The sequence below is a fragment of the Cetorhinus maximus genome, chromosome 7, assembly GCF_964194155.1.
Source record: "Cetorhinus maximus chromosome 7, sCetMax3.hap1.1, whole genome shotgun sequence".
In the NCBI taxonomy this organism is placed as follows: Eukaryota; Metazoa; Chordata; class Chondrichthyes; order Lamniformes; family Cetorhinidae; genus Cetorhinus; species Cetorhinus maximus.
The window spans coordinates 17,981,180-17,994,744 of NC_135885.1; the positions used below are offsets into that span (position 1 = coordinate 17,981,180).

At 42.7% G+C, this 13,565-nt stretch overlaps 2 protein-coding genes across 2 annotated transcripts in view; one reads left to right on the forward strand and one right to left on the reverse strand.

Moving 5' to 3' along the window:
• Window positions 1-13,565, reverse strand: part of LOC144682622 (PI-PLC X domain-containing protein 1-like) — a 705,325-nt gene that overhangs the window by 643,304 nt on the left and 48,456 nt on the right. The gene's annotated exons all lie outside the window — the stretch shown is intronic.
• Window positions 1-13,565, forward strand: part of cyfip1 (cytoplasmic FMR1 interacting protein 1) — a 218,662-nt gene that overhangs the window by 125,658 nt on the left and 79,439 nt on the right. Inside the window, exon 23 of the mRNA XM_078545117.1 lies at window positions 6,296-6,383. Within this exon, the coding sequence (XP_078401243.1) occupies window positions 6,296-6,383 (88 nt within the window). The remainder of the gene's footprint in view (window positions 1-6,295; window positions 6,384-13,565) is intronic.

Sequence of the window (13,565 nt, forward strand, 5' to 3'; positions counted from 1 at the left end):
AGAAAGCCAGGCTTGTATCTATATAACACTTTTCATGACCACCATATGTTTCTTGGAAGCACTTTACAGCCAATGAAGTACTTTTGAAATAAGGCATACTGTTGTGGCATAAGAAATGTAACAGCCAAGTTGAGCACAGAAAACCCCCACAAACAGCAATGTGATAATGACCAGTTAATCTGTTTTTGTGATGTTGATTAAGGGATAAATATTGGCCAGGAAACGGGGGACAACTCCTCTGCTCTTCTGAATAGCAGTTACATTCAAATTTTGAATTCCAGCTCTTGACAGCAAGTAACATTCCTTTGCACTTTTCTTCATGTCTAATTGAGATTGAAGTGCCATCTGTCATTTTGGCTAGCGGTCAATAATGTTGATGATTGGACTTTGCAGTTGAAATGTGCACAGTATCTGGGCGCGTGGTTTTTGTAGTATGAAAATATATGCAATGGGTGCAGTTGCACAGTGTTTATGTTACTGGACAGAGGTCTGGTCTAATAATCCAGTGATGTGAATTTAAATCCCACCACAGCCAATAGAAATTTTAAATTTGGTTAATTAAATAAATGTGGAATTTAAACATTCCAGAAACTGATAGATTGCTGTATCGGTTTCACTTTAGAGGACACTTATCGTCTTTACCCAGCCTGGCCTGTATATGACATCAGGTTCACAGCGATTTGGTTGATTCTTAAATGGTCTTTGAAATAGCCTAACAAGCTGTCCAGTTGTGATAAATATGAGGGCTGCATCAATTCAAGAAAGTCGCTTACCGCCATCTTTTCAAGGGCAATTAGGAATGGCAATAAATGCTGGTCTAGCAACACCCGCATCCCATCAATGAATAAAGAAACTTTTTTGAAGCAAATTTGGCTAGAATCTTGCTCTTTGGCAATTTGTCCCATGTTAACTGGTATTGATAATGGTTCTCTCTCCCCTGGTGTTGCTCTTTCAAATTGCCTTATCACCCTTCACCTCAAAAACAAAATGATCCCACCAACCTTGCAAATTTCCCACCCACTTCCAACCTCCCTTTCCTGTCCAAACCCTTTGAACGTGTAGTCACTTCCCAAATCCATGCCCACCTGTTCCAAGCACACTGTTTGAACCCCTCCAATCGGGTTTACACCCTACCACAGTATTGAAATGGCTCTAATCCAAAATCACAAATGATATCCTGCATGGCTGTCAAAAGGTGAAGTATCTTTCCTCAGTCTTCTCAATCTGTAAGCAGCCTTTTATGTGGTTGATCACATCATCCTCCACTAATGTCTCTCCACTGTTGTCCAGCTGAGTGGAACTCAGCTCTTTCCTGGTTCCATTCTTATTTTTAAAAATTCATTCTTGTGATATGGGCATCACTGGCTAAGCCAGCGTTTGTTGCCCCTCCCTAATTGCCTTCGAGAAGGTGGTGATGAGCTGCCACCTTGAACCACTGCAGTCCATGTGATGTAGGTACATCCATGGTGCTGTTAGAGAGGGAGTTCCCAGATTTTGACCCAGTGACAGTGAAGGAACAGCGATATATTTCCAAGTTAGGATGGTGGGTGGCTTGGAGGGGAACTTCCAGGAGGTGGTGTTCCCATGAGTCTACTGCCCTTGTCCTTCTAGATGGTAGTGGTCGTGGGTTTGGAAGGTGCTGTCTTGTAGATGGTACACACTGTTGCCACTGTGCATCGATGGTGGAAAGGGTGAATGTTTGTGAATGGGGCGCCAATCAAGCAGGCTGCTTTGTCCTGGATGGTGTCAAGCTTCTTGAGTATTGTTGGAGCTGCACTCATCCAGGCAAGTGGAGAGTATTCCATCACACTCCTGACCTGTGCCTTTTAGATGGTGGACAGGCTTTGGGGAGTCAGGAGGTGAGTTACTTGCCGCAGGATTCCTAGCTTCTGACTTGCTCTTGTAGCCACAGAATTTATATGGCTAGTCCATTTCAGTTTCTGGTCAATGGTAACCCCTAGGATGTTGATAGTGGGGGATTCAGCAATAGTAATGCCATTGAATGCCAATGGGCGATGGTTAGATTCACTCTTGTTAGAGTTGGTCAGTGCCTGGTACTTGTGTGGCGTGAATGTTACTTGCCATTTGTCAGCCCAAGCCTAGCTATTGTCCAGGTCTTGCTGCATTTGGACATGGACTGCTTCAATATCTGAGGAGTCACGAATGGTGCTGAACGTTGTGCAGTCATCAGCCATATAGCCATGTCTAATCATAGCCATAGTAACACTTGAGATGGCTTCTCTTCCTATTCCTCCATTGTTGTCTCTGATGTGACCCAAGGATCTGTCCTTAGCCCCTTCCTATTTCTCATCTACATGCTGCCCTTCGGCGACATAATCTGAAAGCACAGTTGGTTTTCATATATACGCTGATGACACCTAACTCTACCTCACCACCACTCGTATCTTTCACTGTTGCTAAATATCAGTACTGGATAAGCAACAGTTTCATCCAATTAAATAATAGAAAGACTGAAGCCATAGTCTTTGGTCCCTGCTCCAAACTCTGGTCCCTAGCTACCTACTGCATCCCTCTCCCTTGCAGTCTGAGATGAAACCAATCTGTTCGCAACCTTTCTGTCATATTTGACCCCTAGATCAGCTTCCAACCACATTCATTCCATCACTAAGACTGCCTATTTCCATTTTTGTAACATTGTCCAACTTCGCCTGTCTTAGCTGATCTGCTTTGAAACCCTCATTCATCAAGACTGTGTTATCTCCATATTTGACAATTCCATCGCAGCCCTGGCTGTTCTCCCACATTCTACCTTCCATAAACTTGAGGTCATACAAAACTCTGTTGCCCGTTTCTTAACTCGCACCAAGTTCAGCGGTCACCCCTATGCTCACTGACCTACATTGGTTGCCAGTCGAGCAACATCTTAATCTGAAAGTTCTCATCCTTGTTTTTAAATCCTTCCACCGTCTCTGCATCACTGTAATTTCCTTCAGCCCTACAACATTCAGGTATTTTTCCTCATCTAATTCTGGCCTCATGAGCATCACTGACGGAGGGAGGGGGCGAAGGGAGGATCGGACCTCAACGGTGGGGTGAGGGAGGGTTGGGTCAGGCAAGGGGTGTGTCGGGTCTGCTGGGGTGTCGGGGTCAGGCCTGCAGGGTGGGGGAAGAAAGGGAAAGCCCCTTGCTGGTAAGCAGGGGGAGGCAGGGATTGGCAGGGTTGGGAATACTGTGGGGTGGTGGTTGGTTAGTCAGGGGGTAGGGGGAAGTTCCCTGGGGAGTCGGGGGTATGGGGGAGCCTTGTGAGGGGTGTTGGTCTAGGTCTTTGCAAAAGATACGCAGAAGTTAGAAGAGATTTTAATTCTAACTTTTCCTGGGTAGCCATTTGTAAAACACAGTCGGAACCATCCGAAGTTTGCAATTTCAGATGGTTCCCTGTGCAGGGCAATTGCCCAGAGGAAGTTTGCACTTCTGGGCAATTGCATACAAACCCTTACCTGTGAAGTTCCAAGAGGGTCCCCCAGAGCATCTTTAGGGTACCTACTCCCCCAAATCCGATGCTGGGGAGCTCTGAAGTTACGGCCCATAATCTCCTAATGTGGCTCGGTGTCCTGTTTCTTGTTCGATAATGCTCTTGTGAAGCACATTGGGACATTTTATTACATTAAATTTTACTTGTAACAGTATGGTTACAGTTCAGTTTCCCAAAACCCTTCACTCGTGCCCTCCATAAAAGTTAGTTCACATAAATGAGCCGATGGACTGTATCTTGACCTTACGCATGAGTGAACTGTTGTATGCTTGGAATGGGATGCTGTTGTATGCTTCTCCTGATCTCTGAATTGTCTCAAAAGCACAATGTAGACAGTGCATATAGTTCAGCTAATTTAAATTTATTCTATGACATTTTGAAGCTAGCATAAATCTTTTTTAACAGGATGAATGCAGCACTTAGTTTGAAATATCAACAGTTCTCAGTAATTTTAGACCATTATTCATGTTAAGCTTTTTATGAGCAATAATTCCCTATTAGTCGTGACGCATGAAGGTTAGCAAAGATCATGAGACTTGAGCCTGCCACTTTGATGTCTGAGCTTTCACAATGGAAGGTAAAAACTGTTCTTTACAATTAATCAAATATATTCCACTTCAGGTTAGTTACTGCAGTGACAGACCAGCTTTGAATAAACAAACCTAGCAAAGTAAGATTTGACTTAATTAGACTTGGTGTCAGACAGGCCTAGGCATACATTTTGCTTTACCATCAAGTTTTGAAGTTAAGGCAAAGAAATCTCAAATGAAGAAGCCATGGTTGCAGTTTTAAACACTCATTGATATAGGTAATCCCGAGGATATTGATGGTGGGAAATTCAGCAATAGTAATGCCTGGAAATGTCAAATGAAAATATTGAAAAAAGTAACGCACCCTAATTTCTGATCAATTACCATTGTTTCGTAATGTACATAGCCTTTTCGTTCTAGGTATTGTGGTTGTGCTTCAAATACAATAAATTAAGCGATTGACAAACTTCTGGGGTAAAAAGAAACCTCTATTCCCAGAGAATTTGGCTTTACATGGCCCAAGTTTTGATCCTTATAAAATATTTCTCAGGTTGGGAAGCCTAAATAGGTCAATCGTAGCCCTGGTGCTGAGATTCTATAATAGAGGCCATTGCCTGATTTTCTCCTGCATGCACTAACACAAAGGAAGAAAGGACATTAATGAAAAAGCAGAATATACTGTTCTTTCTGAGGGGCTGCAGACTGACTTGGCCTTGCCTTAGCGCTCGGGTGAGGAATTTACAAACGGAATGTGCTTCTCTTCTCGGTGACCTGGTGGCGCACTCCTATACGCCACATTCTACTGCAATGGTGGCTGCCCCTTGAACACTTTCAGTAGCCAACTGCATCACAATGCCAGATGGCACCTCCCTGGGTGGAAGACTCTGTCAGGATCAGCGCACTCCTGAAGGAACAGGCCCGTTTACTGGATGAAAACAGGTCTCCCCCGAACTCACTCACTCACTTAGGCGCGCACACACATACATCTCACTCCCCCTTCTCTCTCACTCTCACCCCCACAGACAAACACGCACACTCACTCAATCCCATCCCACATTCACTCACCCTCCCACACACACATTCACTCACTCACCCACACACACACACCCTCCCCCTCCCGCCTGCTCCCTCCACCCTTCCTCCCCGTCCGCTCCCTCCCTCCCTCCCCTTGAATAATCATGCTTTTAATAATTAAAGTAGTTTGCTTGACTTTGAGGTATTTTTGTGTTGGGTATTAAAATGGGAAGTTTTAGGATTTCTTTCCGTTTGGCATTATAATTGCTTCTCCGACTCTGACGTCACAATAAGCAGTAATGTCCATTTACATGCCCATTCTTGTCATGTTTCCTAGCACTTCTCAAAAGATTCCACAAATAGCAAATTGATGGCGTGACTACTTGACCTATTTTTGGTCCGTTCTCTGCCTCCTGTAGTTGTTGATTGGAGTATGGGTGCGGCCTGCCTTAATATATTTTGGCCAAATGGCCACCCTTTATATGAAACCTAGAGCCTGAGTTTCAACAAACTGCTTTGGCTTAGGCAGTATTGTTGCCTTTGAGACAGAAAATTGTGGGTTCAAGCCTTGCTCCAGAAACCTGAGCACATAATCTATTTCAGTGATATTTTAGTGCATTACAGAAGAAGTGCCGTACTGTCTTTATATGAGATGTTAAACCGGGATCCTGCATGCTGCCTCGGGTGGATACAAAAGATTGTGGCACAACTTAAAGAAGAGCAATTGAATTCTTCCAATGTTCTGGTCAGCATTTATCCCCCAACCACTATCATTAAGAAAAAAAATTACTTATTGACCTATTGTGGGACCATGTTTTGGGAAAATACGTGGCTGCATTTTCCTACATTACTAGGGTGACTACGTTTCAAAAGTATTCACATTGCTTGTGAAGTGCTTTGGCACAACTTGAGGTAAAAAAAAAAGACGTATATAAATTATCTATGCTGGGGCATGATCAATATCTCATCACTTGTAAAAGTAGCCAGTGGATGGCATTACGGCTGGCAGCAAGACCATTCATTTGCCATTCATCTCTTCCCAGTTCCCACTCTGGAGACCAGTTAACTGTGAGGTTCAAATCTCAGATTTTCCTGGTCTGTTCAACTATGTGCAATTTTAACTGTAGAAGAGCTTCACTTTGTTTTGTCTTAAACGTATTTACACCATGTGCTACACTGTAACAATACTTTTGTGAGAAAATAATGTATTGCTTTCAATAAAATATCATAGCTTCCGTTATTATTCTTTTTCCCACAGGTTTGTGCGTACTATTCTGCCCTTCTCCCAAGAGTTTCAAAGAGATAAACAACCAAATGCACAGCCACAGTATTTATACGGAACCAAGGTTGGTACATTCTGCACCATGTTTTGTTTTACTATTAATTGTTTTCACGTTGTAGAGACTAATTAAAACAACATTTTAGTTTTAGTTTTACTCAATTGTTAAAGACTTCAGTCATTTTCAATCAGCAAAATGCTAATTGTCCATTTAATAGACAATTTGTTCCAGTTTGAGGAGGATCTCAAAAAACCAAATGTGCCTCAAGGTTCTTAATGAACATTCTCTGTAATCAACAGAGTAGCCTAAATGAAATTCTGATAATTGGTGTTGAATAAAATGTATTAAATATCTTTCACATCCCTATTAGCAGACCTCTGTAGCTATGCCTGCAGTAAACAAGGGAGTATTTTTTTTAAACCATGCACTCTATGATAAAGTGTAAAATATGCTGCATCTCTCAATTGTATTGCTTATGAAAAAACAAAAATTCTCAACGTAATTGCCTCTACTCATCTCCCCCTACCTCATTCTTACAGTTTCCCTATTTTTTTACAATCTTGCATTTTTTTCTGTTGTTTTTTCTTGATTCCTCCCTCTCTGCAATTATCGCTGGCTTTGTTTGAGTTTCTCACATCTTCCTTTGTAAATACCTGTCATCTCTGCCAATTTATTTTTCTTGTGTCTTTATATCTGTATTTCTGTATATTCCATATTTTTTTCTTCTTCCCCATACCTGCTATAAAAACCTGTTTGCCAGTTTTTGGTCTCCAAACCCCTGCAGAAGTGATTGCATCCCTCACTCTATGGGAGGATTATCCTGTCACTTTTGTGTGTGTGTGTGTGTGTGTGTGTGTGTGTGTGTAACCTGGCAGTCTGAATTCGTGTTGGGAGAAGAAGATATTAAGTTGGGACAAGTAGGCAATAGAAATGTGGCTGTGAGTGTACGACTGAGTCTTAATTGTCTTATGTGCTGTCTGTGTTTGTCACAATTATGCTGAAGCTTGTTTTCTGTTTAAGAAAGAACAAACTTGTGTTTACGTAGCCACTTTCATGGATATCCTAAAGCTCTTCACAAGCAGCTAATTATTTTTCAAATGTAGTCAGTACAGTTTTGTAGGCAAATTCAATAGCCAATTTGTGAAGTGTCGAATGGAATTCAACATCAAAACCAGTAATCTATTTTGATGGTGTTCCTTGACGGATAAACAGACAGGTGGGATCTCAATATATTGTCGTGGGCATCCTTCCAATCTACATGAGATGATGGACAAGCAGCAAATCAAATGTGTTGGGGTCGCTTCATATGTTGCTGATGGCCATTCACAGGTTCTGCCACAAGTGCTGCATATATAGTGGTTCTCAGGTGTCGTGCAGTGTTGTTTTTGGTTTTGGCGCCTGTTGCAAAGCCACTGATTGATGACAATGTTGTCATTTCCTTCTGTTGTCGACTAATGCCTCCCAGTTGCAAAAATTGATGTTTAGGGTCATCATGTCACACTTGCAGGCACCCTTGAAGCAAAGCGGCACCCTACTGGTCTTCTGGCTCTGGCTACCTCACCAGATAGGAAATCCTTGGAAATGCATCCCTCTTCTATCCTGTGAAGGTGCCCGAGCCAGAAAAGTTGCCTCAATACAATATCAGTCAAAAGATAGGCTATGCTCTATGTCAGAGGTACTAACTGCTGCACTGGTATCAAACTACATTTATGTTCTGGAGTGGGGGTTGAACCTTTGACCTTCTGACTCAAGAGGTGAGAGTGCCACTATATTTACACACACGCATTAGGATACAGCTGTATTTGCATTAGAATTGTTGCAGTTCCGGAGAGACAAAGTTAAGGACCTAAAGCATTTCTGTCAGAATGTGCAAGGTCAGGGTCAGTACACAACCAGAAGTTAGGATGGCCTAAGGTTTGGGACTATGACTAGAAAACAACATAATTTGCAGTTGAAATAAAAATTGAAAATTTGTGGATACGGGAGGCTATCTTCTCATGAATATTAAATTTAAAGCATACTTGTAAAAAATGTTTTTTTTAAAAAATTGTTTCTTCAAGGAGCTAGAGGATCGGTTCCAAACAATAACAACTTGTATTTCTATAATGTCTTTGCACAGTAAAATGCCCTAAGGACTTTCCATGCAGTTACTACTGAATCACAGAATTGTTACGGTGTAGGAGGATGCCATTCAGCCCATCATGTCTGCACTGGCTCTCTGAGCATTGTAACTTAGTACCAATCTCCTGCCTTTCCCCTGTAACCCTGCACATTGTTTCTATTTAGATAAGCATCCAATGCCCTCTTGAATGCCTCAATTGAACCTACCTCCACCACACTTCGAGGCAGTGCATTCCAACCCCTAACTACTTGCTGGGTGAAAATTTTTTTCTCACTTCGCATTTGCTTCTTTTGCAAAACACTTTAAAACTGTGCCGTATGGTTCTCGATCTGTTTACAAGTGGGAACAGTTTCTCCCTATCTACTCTGTCCAGGCCCCTCATTATTTTGAAAACTTCTATCTCAGCCTTCTCTCCAAGGAAAACAGTCCCAACTCCTCCAACCTTTCCTCATAACTGAAGTGTCTCATCCCTGGAACCATTCTCATAAACCTTTCCTGCACTCTCTCCAATGCGTTCACGTCCTTGCTATAGTGTGGCGCCCAGAACTGTACACAATACTCCAGCTGAGGTTTAACCAGTGTCTTATATAAGTTCATCATAACCTCCCTGCTCCTGTACTCTATGCCCCTATTAATGAAGCCTAGAATACTGTATGCTTTAGAAACTGTGACCCAAAAGGCTGTACTAATTGTCACAGGCTGTGAATGCAGGTTGCAAATGGGTGTAGTATGTTGCAGGTTTCAGAAACATTGGCAGGAAAGCCCAGGCAAATGGATAATCTGTAAAATCCAGGCTTCAGGGTAAGGGTAGTCAGCTTGTGTGGAGGAAAGTTATTACAGGATTAAGGCGATGAAATGGTAGGAGTATGGTTAACCAATGTAGTTGACTTTAACTGCTTTCTAAAATGGCCTAGCGAGCCACTCAGTTGTTTTAAACAGCTACAGGAAAGTCGCATAAGATTATAACCAGACAGACCACTCAGCATTGACCGAGGCACCAGAACTGACAAAGACACACCCTGCCCAATCGACCCTGCTAAATCCTCCTCGTTAATTTAGGCTCCTCTGGAAGCCTAAATTGGGATCTCTGACCTTGACGTGGTTATGCTAAGTGAACCATATCTTACAGCCAATCATCATGTCATTATCCCTACCAGTAGGATAGATTCATAAGAGGTGGCAGCACAGTGGTATACAGTCAGGAGTCCTCAACATTGACCCTAGGCCCCATGGGCAAGTTTAAGCTCCTGCTAATTGCTTGCTGCCACCCTCCCTCAGCTGATTAATCAGTTGAAGGCTACTTGGAAGTAGCACTGAGGGTAGCAAGGACTCAAGATTCATTCTGGCTGGGGGGCTGACAGGAGCCGGAGTTCTGATGGACTTTATCAGGAGTCTAGTGAGATAGTTGATGTATTGATTTTAATTTTCCAAAACCTCCTAGATTTGGGGAAGGTCCCATTAAATTGGAAGATAGCAAATGTAACTCCATTATTCAATAAGATAGGGAGACAGTGGGGAACTACAGGCCAGTTTGCTTAACACCTGTCATAGGAAAAATGTTAGAAGCTATTATTAAAGAAGTTATAGCAGGGCACTTGGATAAGCTCAAGGTCATCAGGCAGAGTCAACATGGTTTTGTGAAAGGGAAATCATGTTTAATCAATTTATTGGAGTTCTTTGAGGAAGTAACGTGCTGTGGATAAAGGGGAACCGGTGGATGTACTGTACTTAGATTTCCAGAAGGCATTTGATAAAGTGCCACATCAAAGGTTATTGCAGAAAATAAAAGCTCATGGTATAGGGGTAACATATTGGCATGGATAGAAGATTAGCTGGCTAACAGGAAGCAGAGAGTAGGCATAAATGGGTCTTTTTCAGGTTGGCAAGATGTAATGACTGGCTTGCTACAGGGATCATTGCTGGGACCTCAACTGTTTATAATTTATGTAAATGACTTGGATGAAGGGATGGACAGGGTGGTTGCCAAGTTTGCTGGTGACACAAAGATAGGTAGAAAAGTAAGTTGTGAAATGGACATAAGGAGGCTACAAACAGATAAAGATAAGTTGAGTGAGTGGACAAAGATCTGGCAGATGGAGTATAATGTGGGAAAATGTGAAATAGACCATTTTGGCAGGAAGAATAAAAGAGAAGCATATTATCTAAATGGTGAGAGATTGCAGAACCCTGAGGTGCAGAGGGATCTGGGTGTCCTAGTGCATGAATCACAAAAGGCTAGTATGCATGCACAGGAAGTAATTAGGAAAGCTAATAGAATGTTATCATTTATTGTGAGGGGAATTGAACACACAAATAGGGAGGTTGTGCTTCAGTTGTGCAGGGCACTAGTGAGGCCACATTTGGAGTTCTGTGTACAGTATTGGTCACCTTATTTAAGGAAGGATATAAATGCATTGGAAGCAGTTCAGAGAAGGTTTACCAGACTAATACCTGGAATGGATGGGTTGTCTTATGAGGAAAGGTTGGACAGACTTGTACCCGCTGGAATTTAGAAGAGAAAGGGGCAACTTGGTTGAAACATATAAGATCCTGAGGGGTCTTGACAGGGTGGATGTGGAAAGGATGTTTCCACTTGTGGAAGAACCTAGAACTAGGGGGTCACTGTTTAAAAATAAAGGGTCGACCATTTAAAACAGAGATGAGATGCAATTGTTTCACTTAGAGGGTTGTGAGTCTTTGGAATTCTGTCCCTGAAAATGTGGTGGAAGCAGAGTCTTTGAATCTTTTTAAGGCAGAGGTGGATACATTCTTGGTAAGCAAGGGGGTGATAGGTTATTGACGGTAGGTGGGATGCAGATTTCAGGATACTATCAGATCAGCCATGATCTTAAATTACGGAGCAGGCTCGTGGGGCTGAATGGCCTACCCCTCCTTGTTGTATGTCCATCACCAAGAGTGGCTCAGTTGCACCACTACTGACCAAGCTGGCTGAGTCCTTAAGGGCACATCTGAATGACTGTAGCAGGTGGTGAGAGAACCAACAAGAGAGGGGGAAAACCTACTTCACCTTATACTGAAGAATCTACCTGTTGCAGATGTATATGTCCATGAACCACCACAAAGCCCTTCTGAAGATGCAGTCCGGGTTTCCAACTCAGAACACCTTTCATCTTGCTGTGGGGCACTTCCACCATGCTACATGGGATAAGTTAAGATCAGATCTAGCAGCTCAAAACTGGGCATCTATGAGGCGCTGTGGGCCATCAGCAGCAGCAGAATTGCATTCGACCACAATCTGTAATTTCGTCCCGGCATATTCCCCCACCTCTACCATTACCATCAAGCTGGGGGATCAACTCTGGTTCAATGAAGAGTGCAGGAGGGCATGCCAGGAGCAGCACCAGACATACCTAAAAATGAGGTGTCAACCTGGCGAAGTGACAATACAGGACTACTTGAATGCCAAATGGCAGAAGCAGCATGTGATGGAGGTAAGCAATCCCTCAACCAACGGATCAAATCCAAGCTTTTGCCATCCTGCCACATCTAGTTGTGAATGGTGGTGGCCAATTAAATAATTAATGGGAGGAAGAGACTTCACAGACATCCCCATTCACAATGATTGAGGAGCCCAGCGTATCAGTGCAAAAGACAACCAATTTCAACCAGAAGGGCCAAGTGGATGATCCATCTCGGCTTCCTCCTAAGGTCCTCAATATTACAGATGCCAGTCTTCAGACAACTTGATTCACTCACGTGGTAACAATAAAAGGCTGTAGGCAGTGGATACTGGAAAAGCTTATGGTATGGCTACTGGCATCTACCCAATGATGTGGAAAATTGTCTATGTATATTCTGTCCACAAAAAGCAGGACAAGTCCATTCGGGCCAATTACTGCCCCATCAGTCTCCACTCAATCATCAGCAAAGTGATGGAAAGTGTCGTCGATGGTGCTATAAGTGGCACTTACACAGCAACAACCTGCTCAGTGACGTTCAGTTGGGTTCCATCAGGGCCACTCAGTTCCTGACCTCGTGACAGCCTTGGTCTAAACATGGACAAAAGAGCTGAACTCCAGAGATGAGGTGAGAGTGACTGCCCTTGACATCAAAGCAGCATTTGAGTGTGGCATTAGGGAGCCCTAGCAAAATTGAAGACAGTGGGAATCGGGGAAAACTCTTCACTGGGTGGAGTCATATCTAGCACAAAGGAAGATAGTTGTGGTTGTTGGAGGCCATTCATCTCGGCTCCAGGGCATCCTACTGGAGTTAATCAGGCTGTGCATGGCCCAAAAAACTTCAGGTATTGCTTCAATGACCTCCTTTCCATCATAGAATCAGAAGTAGGGATGTTCGATGATTACACGTTGTTCCATGCCATTTGTAACTTCATACGTTGTTTCAAAACATGCAACCTCTACCACCTAGAAGAGCAATGGCAGTAGACACGTGGGAAAAAATGCCACCAACAAGTCCTGCTCCAGGCCTCACGCCATCCTGACTTGGAACTATATTGCCATTCCTTCACTGTCACTATCAAAATCCTGGAACTCCCTCCCTAAAAGTACACTACTGTGGGTGTACCTACACTACATGAACTGCAGAGGTTCAAGAAAGTGGTTCACCTCCACTTTCTCAAGAACAATTAGGGATGGATAATAAATGGTTGCCTTAGCAGTGATTCCCACATCTGTGAACAAGCTTTAAAAAAAAGATGGTCAGTGATAAAATCATTTTTATTTTTGGTCAGTTGCTGGTTTGTGAATGGAAAAAAACTGAACCATTTGCTCATTTTTACACTGTCTTGCTGATTTGTAACATTTGCTACCAACTAGTCAGTTGATATTTATCAATCAGCATATTTAACTCATTGGTTATTTGAGCCAATTACAATTTTTTTTGCCTTCAGGTTTGTAATGGCATTAAGCAATACAACAGTGGAGATGTGCAATAGGTACATGACTTTTGATTATATTTACTGTGGTACCTTAGTCAAGATAGCCTGCTTTTCAGGTCATTATTTCCAAGTTCAAAAGGCACCCAGTATTTAGCAGTGACTGGTTTTGGGATTGCTGCAACAAAACCTCACGTTTATGTGGTGCCTTTAATATGGTAAAACATCCCAAGGTGCTTCACAGGAGCTTTATGGAACAAAGTTTGACACC